This window comes from Anguilla anguilla, chromosome 2 (assembly GCF_013347855.1).
Source record: "Anguilla anguilla isolate fAngAng1 chromosome 2, fAngAng1.pri, whole genome shotgun sequence".
Taxonomy (NCBI): domain Eukaryota; kingdom Metazoa; phylum Chordata; class Actinopteri; order Anguilliformes; family Anguillidae; genus Anguilla; species Anguilla anguilla.
The window spans coordinates 63,209,519-63,221,751 of record NC_049202.1 but is presented as its reverse complement, the minus strand read 5'-3'; the positions used below and the strand labels follow the sequence as shown (position 1 = coordinate 63,221,751).

The 12,233-nt window shown below is 39.9% G+C and overlaps 1 protein-coding gene across 1 annotated transcript; it reads left to right on the top strand.

The window, feature by feature from the left end:
- Positions 1-6,882: 6,882 nt before the first annotated feature.
- si:ch211-286b5.5 (uncharacterized protein LOC100003596 homolog) lies at positions 6,883-12,102 on the top strand. The gene is made up of 3 exons (XM_035403070.1): positions 6,883-7,043; positions 9,432-9,558; positions 10,608-12,102. The coding sequence occupies exons 1-2, from the start codon at positions 6,951-6,953 to the stop codon at positions 9,555-9,557; spliced, it is 219 nt and encodes a 72-aa protein (XP_035258961.1). The 5' UTR covers positions 6,883-6,950; the 3' UTR covers position 9,558; positions 10,608-12,102.
- The last annotated feature ends 131 nt before the right edge of the window (positions 12,103-12,233 follow it).

The following is a 12,233-nucleotide window of genomic DNA, read 5'->3' as shown; positions in this document are numbered from 1 at the left end:
GCCGCCAAAGTGTAATTATGCCATACACACACAGAAAAGGCAGCTCTGTAATAAACATATGACGCTCATAATAAAGTGCAGCAGCAGCAGAAAGGAATGGGCTGAAGACCAGGGAATCAGTACTAGGTGAAATAACCAAGTCTGTGTTGATGGACCACAGCTGGACGATTTTAGAAGTTTCTGTAGATGATAGGTATAAAATGATTGTTTTGTTTATAAATATTGCTGTGGCTTTAAAATGTCGGCTCGACACAAGGGAAAATTGAAAAGATTTAAATGATCATTAAAATGAAATACCAACCCACCCAAAGAGATACAAGCTATAACTACATTAGTACTGAATGCGACACATGCGGCTTGCAGATAATATATTTTTGCATTGCTAATTAGCTGAATCTAGACAGCGTGTGATGATGGTCACAGTGTGAACTGTAAGTGGCACACAGGTGCTTCCTGCTTTAAAAATGGCACGCAAACAGTAGCCCTGAATGAAACCACTGTCCTATTTGTTTAGGAACACCCATGCTTACAGTCACTATTAAAAATAGATACCCAGAGAGGCAAAAAATAAATTAAAAAAAAACATTTTTTTAAATTGTATGTCAATAATTTTGATATATTCTTTTTTTTCTATCTTCTGTTTTATGCAATTTTTTACACAAGATTGAATTCCATTTGGGTTTGAGATAATTTATATATCTGACTGAAATTATGACTGCCATGTGCACTAACGTACATGGCCGAAAGTGTGTGGACACCTGACATCCAACATCTCATCCAAGATTATGGGTATTAATATAGGGTTGGTCCACCCGAGGGGCAACAGAGCTCAGAAGGTCTGTGTATATATATATTTTTAAAAAAATAAAAAAAACCTTTTTCCTGTCACTTGTTACATGTTGCCCCATCCCTGCACTTCTTGGTAAATTGTATTTGTCCTAATACTGTAGCTTAATCTTCTGCCTAGTTTGGCTTTGCAGATGTTAGACCAGGATAGTGTTCATTGTTCTCCGCTAGAAATAGCTGTACAAAATAAGTAATTGTACCTTACTGAACCCGTGTTCAGCAGTTGTCTACGATCATGAAAATGCACTTCTTGTACGTCGCTTTGGATAAAAGCGTCTGCCAAATGAATGTAATGTAATGTAAGAAGGTAAGAGCGGCTGACTCGCAGTCGGAGGGTTGCCGGTTTGATCCCCCGCCCGGGGCGTGTCAAAGTGTCCCTGAGCAAGCCATCTAACCCCTAATTGCTCCCAGTGAGTTGATTGGTACCTTGCATGGCAGCCTTTCACCATTGGTGTGTGAGTGTGAGTGTGAATGTGAGTGTGGGTGTGAGTGGGTGAATGAGAGGCATCAATTGTAAAGCGCTTTGGATAAAAGCGCTATATAAATGCAGTCCATCCATCTGACCCTTTGCTGTTATGGCAACTTCCACTCTTCCGGAAATAATTTATACTAGATGTTGGAGCATTGCTGCAGGGATTTGCTTCCATTCAACCTGAAGAGCATTAGTTCAGAGCAAGGTCAGGCACTGATTGGGCGATTAGGTCAGGCTCGCAGTTGGCTTTCCAATTGATCCCAGGTGTTGAATGGGGTTGCGGTCAAGGCTCTGTCCAGGCCCGTCATGTTCTTCCACAGAAATACCATGTCTATATGGACCTTGTTGTGTGCCTGGGAACTTTGTCATGTTGAGACAGGAAAGGGCCTTCCCCAAACTATTGGGGAAGCACAGAATCCTCTAGAATGTGATTGTATTCTGTAGCATTAAGATTTGCCTTCACTGGAACTAAGGGGCCTACCCCAAATCATGAAAAACAGCCTCAGACCAAGGGGTGTCCAGATACCTTTGGTAATATATTGTATTAAAGAATCCTGATAACTGAAATAACAGTGTTATAACCCTGTTTAATAGATCACATGTTTTCCCTGCAGAAACAGTGTAGCAAATGAACTGAATCACAACATTTCCAAAAAAACTAAAGACTGGCCAATCCTTGGAACAATGTCTAGCTAACTATTTCCCCATTTTTTTAACAAGGTCCCATTTGTTAATAACTGTTTATTCATCTTTATTAGCTGTAACTAATGCTACACCAGTAGTTTGTGTTATTAATAGTATTGTAGCACCTGTTATTAATATCAATGAACTGTTTTGCATTACTTGTGATCAAGGGTGTAGCACAAAATTCGGGCCCAGCACAAATGCAGGCTCTGTGGGCCCCCTTCCCAAAGCAAACTTCTTGGGGCCCTAGATGATGAATTCCTCAATGACACCCCTACTTGCGATATAGGCAACTGTGTTTTGTTTTTTTGTTTTTTGGTTTTTTTTTTTCACAAGTAGCTAGGAAACCGGCACGTTCATGACAAATTTGGATGTCCCGATCTGGGATTTATGCAACAGAATGTGAGTTATTTGCATGAACTTGATACCCAAAAGGATTTTTTAAATGCTCATTTGCAAAAGGGCTAAGCACAAACGTTTTCGTCACGGGACCGTTAACTGTGTCACAAGCAAACCGCACTAACCTGGCTCTAACAATACGCTTTACGCGAAATGAGCCAGTAGAGTCCTCTTTTCGTTTAAAAAGACAGAACCGTTACAGATATCTGCTCACAGAGTTATCGACTGTAGGCTACGTATTTGGTGGACATCAGTTCCATGTCTAAGACATACCTAGTACACCACTGGACAGTGCAAACCCACGTACTTTGCTCGCTCAGTTGGGCCACTGAAAATTCATCTGAATGAAAATATCGAAATGGCCCAAGGCATTGCCTATTTTTGTCAACATCCGTTGCTACTTGTATTTGGGTCCTTACCAGACACAGATACAGTATTGGTAATAATACGATAGAGAATAGATCACATTAATAGATTTTTTCATGAGAGACGATGACATGAAATTGATAAACATATTAATCAGTTCATCATTTATGGGACCTTAATATTTTTATAAAGTAGGCTGCATTACTGCTGAATAGTCTATTGTGCCGTTACTGATGTATAAGAGCTCATGAAACCTCGCCTCTTAAATAATAATAATAATGAAAGTTATTTAAGAAATAACTTTAACGCACGGGTTCAACAACCGCACTTGAGCAATTGGCTGCAACAAAAACTAGCATAAGGGGTCCTGAGGATTGAGTTTGATTACACTGTTGAGTACACCGGTCTATTGTATTCAGGGAGGCAACCAGTCTGACGGGCCATCGGCATCAATATGCAAAATGAATGCTTCTCCCCAGTTCGTCCGTCCTCACCTTCGAATAGTGAACTGTTGATCGCTGTTTCTAAATGAGACGTTTTACTGCTGTCTACGAATCTATGAATGAACCAGATATGTTTCAAGCGAATTAGTTATTTGAGCCAGGGGATGGAAATAAAAATGTGCATACACACCGGCCCTATTTCCTACCCGTCTATTTTCATGGCAATTACATCAGCTATGAAGGCGTAGCGATTTTAAGTAGCCTACGCCAACTTAAGCATTTAATTACGGTCTCATAACATAATAACTGAAGAAAACAGGTTTTCAGTTAATGAGTTCTACGACAGTTGTTGATAGAGCCCTGACTGCAAATGATGTTACATAATTTTAACAACTCATTAATGAACATGCTGTTGACTAATATTTTAATAGCCTATATCAGAAACGGTGGTAATAACTTTTACTCTGAGCGGGAAAAGAGAGCGAGGGGTGACAGAAAGAAGAGAAGTATGTCGCACACCTAATTTCGATACATCTGTTCTATGTTGGCGTGTAGAGCTGTGGTCACAATTCTGACCTATTTTTACCAACAGAAAAAATGTGACATGTGCTACATATCGGAGAACATCCTATCATATAGCCTATTAGATATTGACACTACAGCTGGATGAAAATAAGTATTTCTTTTAATACGTTATCTTCAAATTGTCTCGTATTTCAAAATTATTTTTTAAAAACGGGTACATATGGAAGATTTTATTTCCGCCATTTATTTCATCTCATGACTTGTCACACATTCCATTGCTCTAAGAAGCATGAGTGAACCGTACTAGGCCTATTTCAAGACCATGCAGATTGTTCCCAAAACAGAAAACGCACAGTGGAAGTAGCCCACAGTCAACCACGACTCTAACACCAAACTCATTTTAACTATTAAAGATATTCAAGGTGTTTGCAACTGAACCATATTTATTATGTTTAAGGAAGGCTCGCATGAAATGGCAACTTGAAACATTAAAACTGCCCACTCACTTATGTTCTTATGTTGGCATAAAGTGTTTATGACGCACCGTAGATTAAGCAGAACGAACCGCTGCTCATATTATTCTATACTATGGCGCCCTCGAGTGGACAAACACACTATGACACCCCCTTCCACATAACCATTGTTAATGAAGTCACAGGCAGTACGTTCAAAAAACTCAAGCTATTTTCATTATTTAAGAATATAACAGCATTGGGGGCATATAATACAAAGTCAGAATTCAACTACTACTCGGAAATTAAATGTGTATTTGTACTAAGCAGAGCTTGTATTGAATAGGCATATTGGGTCCCTTTTGGTCCAGGAGGTTGGGCAGCTAATTTTTATTTTTAGAACAAGGCACAAAACATAAAAGAGCTTTGCCATCATAAGCATCTACATTCATGAACAGTCGTAGTGTGTCATCTGAGGTTGTGTTGCAGTGGTTCAGCCTGAATGCACACAGAGGAACTCATATAAAGCACCCCTTTTCCCCTTCTGGTAATCTGCCACCAGCATCACCACAGAGGTAAGAACACTGAAGAGACAACAAGTTCTGTAACCAGGAATTATGTTTATTTTGTAAAGCAATCAATGAGAGAGAAAGAGAGCGAGATGGGTTTATGGACAGGCAGTTTTTTTTATTGTTGTCCTTTCTAACCAAAAGAGGAGAGAACATGGCCACCAGAACACACTATGCCAGATCAGTCATCGATTATGATGGCACCCTGGGAACAGGCCCAAGACAAAGTTATTCTGATACATTCCACTGTGGTCCACTGAATCTAATTGTGGGACTGTTTAAAGATACATTTCATGTACTGATCCAATTTTTTAATCACCCGTTTTCTTTTGATTACAATTAAGACTACTGTGTTTCCCCCCACAGAACTGGTGTTGGCGTCTGAGTCTTACTGTGTCCATGTGACAGACAGTTAAGTAGGAAGTACTGTTCTGCAAAGTACTGCAAAAAATCATATTATGGGGATACCAACGCATCCGCAAAAACCACGCTCTCCGTTAAATTTGAATGGTAGATGTGTGTGTTTTTTTTTTCATCTAAATGTCTTGAATAGTACAGTCTCTACATGTGCGCTGGGCTGTCAGGCTTCTCCAGGTCCAGGGTTTGGGTTTGGAGGAGGAGGTCGGGGGTGGATGAAGATGGCTCTGTCGTGAGGCAGGAAAGTCAGAGGAGGTGGAGGAGAATGAGGAGGAAGAGGAGGAGGAGCCAGCAGAGACCAGCGGCTCCTTCTGCACTAGCTCCAGCTCATACTTGTCAGTCTGAAGGGGGTGAACCAGCACCCCGTACATGATCCCAAAATCCTGGGCCTCCATGGCGTTCATCCAACGGTCCTTTTCCATCGCACCCTATGACAACGGATGATGTAATAAAAACAGTTCATGTAATAACTTTTTCCTCTTCAATGTAATAACTGCTGGTTAATGCAATAACTTATTACATTAATCGGTGGCCATTGAATTAACCGGGGGTTACAACTTTTTTTTTGATGAATAATGTAATATCTCAACCGTTAATGAAATAACATGCCAAATTACGATCTACATGTTTGATTTCATATCTAATTAATGCCAAGTATCATGCATGAGATGGCCAATTGTTAAGGCAACTCCCTCCAGTCTCACCTTCTCTTATAAAAAGCTGACAGCGTCTGATATTTTCATTCATGATGATAGATTCTTAGAAATCTGATTCTTCATAGCATATTAAGATTAAGACATAGATAATCATACAATTATCACATTTTTTAAAAGTGCGCACGTTTAGCTGTTCATATTTGCGCCCCTGAAAAATTCAAATCAGTTTTTGATCATTTACAAACCCACTAATCTTACACGACGACCGTCCATGAATCCAGTCGGAATAATCCAAATTGGCAGGGTTCCATCGTCATGTAACAGTTGAACTCTGTATGATTGAACCCAGGAAAATACCTACTGTAATACTTTTCAGTACTGTAGATGGCAGTAATGTGTCGAGTAAGTATGTTGCTCCAATTTTCAAGCACACTGTTTTGTCTTACGTAGAATGTAACAAGAGCATTTGTTAAGTGGATAGACAAAGCATAGACATACTACTGCACAACTGCTATTGATGTTGTTGTTGTTGTTGTTACATATTTTTATTTTTGATAGAGTTTTCAGTCTGCGCAGTATACTTTTTGTATGAGTACAGATAATATCAGAGTAGCCCATGATCCATTATGGCTTTATAATAGGAAAAGAAAGATGGAATTTCGAAGGCAATGCAACACATATACGTCTACAATATTGTGCTACAATACCTCTACCTTTAACGCTGTACGTGCAATAAAGGTTATTTCCAGTCTACAGAACCTTCCAAAACTTTTTTTTCAATCTCAAAATTATTATAGTTATTGTAATTCTGTAACATAAGCTACTCAGTTTGTAATGTAAGATGGCAATATTGACTCTTACTGCTGCTATTTGATGTTGGGGACCAGATACATTTTAACAAAAACACATTTGCATTGATTATTTATTTGTTTACTTAAACACTCGCAATTAGAGAGCCCCGGTCGATCACCCAACAACAAAACTGTTTTGGGAAAATTAACGCTTGTGCTTCTAGCCAGATAAAGAGAGAGGGAGCGTGTGAGTCACAGTGGTTCCCACGGCAATTTAAGTTTTTTTTTTTTTTTCGAAGTTGTCAGATCACAGTCGCCTTTAGCGCAGTCATGTCCAACAACAGCGCACGCAGTAATAACTTGGTTATTGCACAGAAAGCCGTAAAACAATTGCGGTTTGAAGCCAGTGTCCAGAGGATTAAGGTAAAGAGAACGAAAAGGTTGAAGAGATCTTTAGCTTACAAACCGCGTGATTCGTTGTGAACTAGCCTAGTTATGCTGCTTTTAAAATAAGTTCTGCCTACTGATCGTGGCTTCTGATATTCGTGCGGGATTCTATACGCTTACGTTGGATAACGATGTTTTCTTTTCTTGATCAGACCTGCAGTTGAAACTGCTGAAATACTAATGTAGCCTAGTATGACAGCAAAACCATAGTTTGGGGTCAGACATTATAATAGCCTATTGTATGATATTTTTATGACGGTGGTGGTCGCCAGCCGCTATTCTGATTATTCTGTATTCCCAGTCAGTAAAATTGCAATAAGGAGGTTGCCGAATGTTGAACTATTTGTGCAATCATATGCGCTCTTAATCATTGTTTCTCGCTGTGAGAATTGCTTAGTTTTAGTTAAAGCTTTTTCGGGCTATACATAATGTTCAATGAATGGGACTGTGAACACTGATATTCCGCTTCCAAGTTGGTTTTGAGATTGGTTTGAGATTGTTTTGAGATTTTATTGATTGATTGTTTTATGGTTTAACATTCTACTAGCGTGTATATTAGGATGCAACAGGTCAACCGGTTTCGCATTTTAATTAATGGAGATCCCGAACGCTTGGCAACAGGCTGTCGAGACCTGGCAGCGTTTCGGAATTTCCCCCAGTTTGCCGTGCTTACAGGGCACCCGTTTTATTACACATCTCCCTCATACTCTGATATCGCATTCTATCGCATCATTTTATGGTAGTGTCACGGATATGTTCCAATATGTCCGGAGACAAATAGCTGTGCGGCAATGGTATTCTTGAGCGTGATGTTCATGGACAGTGTCAGTGGATATTGCGTTTTATATTTTTCCGTGAACTTTTGAGAACTTTCACCTTTACTATATGCTGGTGTGGCCACCTACGCTACGTTGCTGACCTAAAAGGAGTTCCAGAAATACCGCCCGTGGTGGATAATCTCAAGGATTTTTATATGCATTGCAAACAAAGTAGCGCTCAATGCCTCCCTGCTCTGCACGCTTGTACATCACTCCGTGACATGTAGATTTCTCAGATTTACTGTGGTGTGAACGCTGTGATTGGCTGTAATCCGTTCTCTTTTCCAGGCCACCGTGGATAAAGGGATGCATTATTCTGCACTGCACACGTATTAAACTGGGTTGTTCTCGCAAGATTTTACTTTTACTACTGACTTTTTTTCTGTAGTTGTTTTGTTGTTGTTGTTGTTGTTTTTGGCACTCTGTGTTGTAGCATGGCTGGGTCAGCTATAAACCTGTGAGAATTCAGATTTAGTAGCAGCTAGGATTGTGGACTTGATTTTACATTGTTCAATAGAGGCCATACTAAACCACATGTATCGGTTTTTTGTCTGTTAATTTTACAGATCATGAGATAGCATATTAAGTTACGATTCCCGAGAGGATCGGTTTGCATGAGATATTTTTTTTCAGGCTGTGTAGTTTGTTAGTTGTTGAGACTGCGTTGGCCCTGTTTGCATTGATGAGCATGTGACTGCAAAATAGCCATACAAAAAATGTCACTGTTCTTCCTGCTTTGAATTGAAATATGACTGTGTCCCTGATTTAAAATTTGAATAGCAGAAGGGAATCATTTTTTATAATTGTTTGTGGCATTTTGAGTCTACAAGCTGATGGAAACCTCTGGAATTATGCGTACAGTGTGTGCGTACACCAGTCATGAAAAAAATTTAAAGCTTTCTTTCTGATGGCTCATGTATAGCCTATAGATCTCCTATTTGGAAACTGCTAAAAGCCAACCCTCTTAAAGGCCTTTTCCATGTCGCAGAGATGTCTTCACACTAGGATGTTCCATGTGAATTTGAAACAGCACAGGGTTTAGCTTTTGTGGAAGAAGGCATGGGCTTATCTTTATATGTTCCCTGGTTCAAAAAATTAAATGGGACTGAGAATGCTATTTGTAGGATTCCTGGATTCTGTCATTGTGTCCAGGCCAGGCAAGACAGATGTGGGAGGCAAAGGGATGTACAGACCACATTGTAAGACCACGTTTTAAACCAATTGAAGTAATTTCACGCAAACATCTGCAACCGCTTCTCAGAAAACATGCCATCTATCGACATTACTTGTGGAGCCCAACACACCAAAGCATCTTTCGGTACAGATAAGAACAGGTGATGTACAGGTGATGTTTTTTTAGCGACAAACTACAGGAGCCGAGCTATGCACGTGTGTGTGTGTGAGTGTGTGTGTGTGTGTGGGGGGGGGGGTGTTTGTGTGTTATTCGTGTTCCTGAGGTGTCCGTGCCCAGTCTGTTTTTTGGGGTCACCTGCAGCCCCAGGAGTTGGCGGTCTCACAGTGGCGTCTGATTGTGACTTTGACTCAGGTGTCTCAGGCGGCCGCAGATCTGAAGACCTTCTGCCTCCAGAACGCAAACAAGGACCCTCTGCTCATGGGCGTCCCCTCGGGCGACAACCCTTTCCGACCCCCCAAGTCCTGCTCCGTTTTCTGAGGTACCGTCAGCTACAGCCCCTCCCCCCCCCCCCCCCTTATCTGTCTGCCTCTGCAGCTTTGTTAGTCAGTCAGTTACAGTTTGCTTTGCTGGGCATGACAGGTGTTCCTCTGTGTTGCCAGAAAGAGTGCGTATCACGTAGCTGTTCTCTTTGTCAGGCTCCTCCCTCGTCCCTTGTCATTTAAAGTGAAACCTGCTCGTTTAAACCATCCCGCTTGTCTTGCAGTACAGCAGCAACCGTTAAAGGTGGGGCAAAATGCGCTTCAAAATAGATGTGCGCATACACAATAAACAAACAATTGATCAGAGTTGTTTATCACTGTTTTTCAAATGACTGAATGAACGCACTGTATTTTAAATGTGTCAATTCAACATGGGATGGAGAAAACTCCTTCACTTGCCGCTTAGAATTGTATACAGTATTGTAACAATTTATGGAAACGCTGTGCTTAAAGAAGAATTTTGGTATTCTTAAAACTTTTGTCTATGCCCTTTCTTCTGTTTCTCTGAACCATTTTTGTCAGTTAAAATGTTTTAAAATCAGTTATCTTCTTGACCATGAGTGGTAATGACATTATGGGACCATCAGTAATTTGAAAAAAAGTATACAAACCAAAAATAAAAAGTTTTATTTACATGAATATTTGCATTTTATGGATAAAACTACTGAACAAAGAAATAAATGTTCAAGTTGATCATAAAATTTCCAACAGTAGGATACAGTAGACTGCTCAGTTAGGGAGGTTTGAACTAATACATAAAGGAATGTGTAATGATTATTACTTGTTTAATGGAAATTATTTCTTCATTTTTATTTCATGTTGATATTTCATTGATTACATATTATATTATGCCAGAAAGCGAAATAGTTGAAAAATGTTGCACTAATTGTCAAACTCTGCTCATGAATCTGCGCCAGTACTGCATATCATTTTTTTCTTGCTGTAGACATTACTTCGGCTTCAGGGCTGTTGTCATTTTGCCACCGATCTCTAGCCTTGCCTTGAACAATGCACTGCACTGATTAAAGCTCCCCGTTTCCCCCAACAGCTAATGAGGAATGAAGTCCATGGAACACTTTTAGAAGACCTCTACTCTGCCCAACCTCCGCCTCACACTGCTCTTATTGTTGGTTCACGGTTCAATCCCAGAATGCCAAGCACTGGGAGGCCAAACCCCCCAACACCACCCCCCCCCCCCCCCCACCCCCACATTAGAACAGCTACCATATGGTCTTGCAAAATGAAACTCTAACATCTTGTTTAGTTTTCTTATTTTAAGAAATAACATACAAAAAAAACTAAACAAAGGATCGTTCAAAGAGCTGGCAGATTTGGACGTTTGTCTCATCACCGAGGCCAGCCTTAAAGATGAGTTCCCATTCTCATCACAGTGATGCTGCCCAGTTCTGTGTTCATGTCTGGAGGATGTGTGCTCCTGCAACTAATTTCTAATACATTCTGTGTTGTTAGCGCTCAAAATATGACTTCAGGTGTAACAACTTAAGCTGTGATCAGCTTCTTATAAGAATTATGTGACTGGCATTTAGCTGAAAACGAGCAAGGATTCTGCATCTAAATCTAAATTAATGTTGCTGGCGAATGCAATCAAAGAGGTCCAATTTTTGGAGTCTTAATTAACACAGGAAGTCTTTTTTTGCCCTACTGTGTCAAGAGAACAGTGTGGTAAAATATAGTTCATTTTTCTTATTAATCAACTGAATTATCATCTTGAATTTAAAATAGGCCCAAATTACCATCAAGGGAATTTTACCTGATCAGAACATAATGTGGAGTTCTGAAAAGCAGAATCATTGGCCAGTTTTATGCCATCGCACATTCTGGTCCCTGATATTTCAAAAGTATGATAACTCAGTTCCATTAGTATTTCTTATTGGAATAGTGTCTGTAAAGAACCATCCATGTCGGTCACAATGACACAAAGGGCCGCTGTGTTTCATGCAGCAGGTCAAGTCTGAACTTCGCTCAGTCTATGAAAATGTTGGCAAATGTGCCCACGTGTTTTGTTGCATGTTAATCCTTCCACTGAACTTCCACAACTCACTACCATTTCGTGATTTTCATGAGAATGCACAATTCCCATTGGGAAGCCATTAAATATGTCACATCCATGTCTGGTTTCTCCTTTTACAATTATTTCCAAGCACAAAATGGTGATCACCCATATTTTCTGATCTACATTCACAGACTACATTCTACATTCATAAACCAAACCCAAACCCATTCATGCTCACCAGAAATGACACTAGCTGAGGACCTGAGCAGAACTTGTCAACATATAGCAGCGTTTCCCAAGCTTGTTGTATGTTAAGACCAGCTGAGCTTTCAGTTCAATGTGTTTGGTTGTGCTTTTAATGGTATGCTGATTTTCATATCTGTTTTCATTTGATCTCTCCTCATTCAAACTGGTATTGGCTATTTTTTGGGAAAGAAAAAAAGATATACTGAAGTTTTTGTGTCAAAATTAAGATCAGTTTGTTGTTATTTTGTTAATATCTGCCCCTCATTAAAATTATTAATTGGTACAGCTGTCTCAATTAAGCTTAATTAGTTGATCAATTATTTATCGAAGGCTCCACTGAACAACTAATTACTGTTAATCAATGAATATGAACATCTGTCTGTGTGGCTAATTTGTTGGGCGTAAGTGGATTGA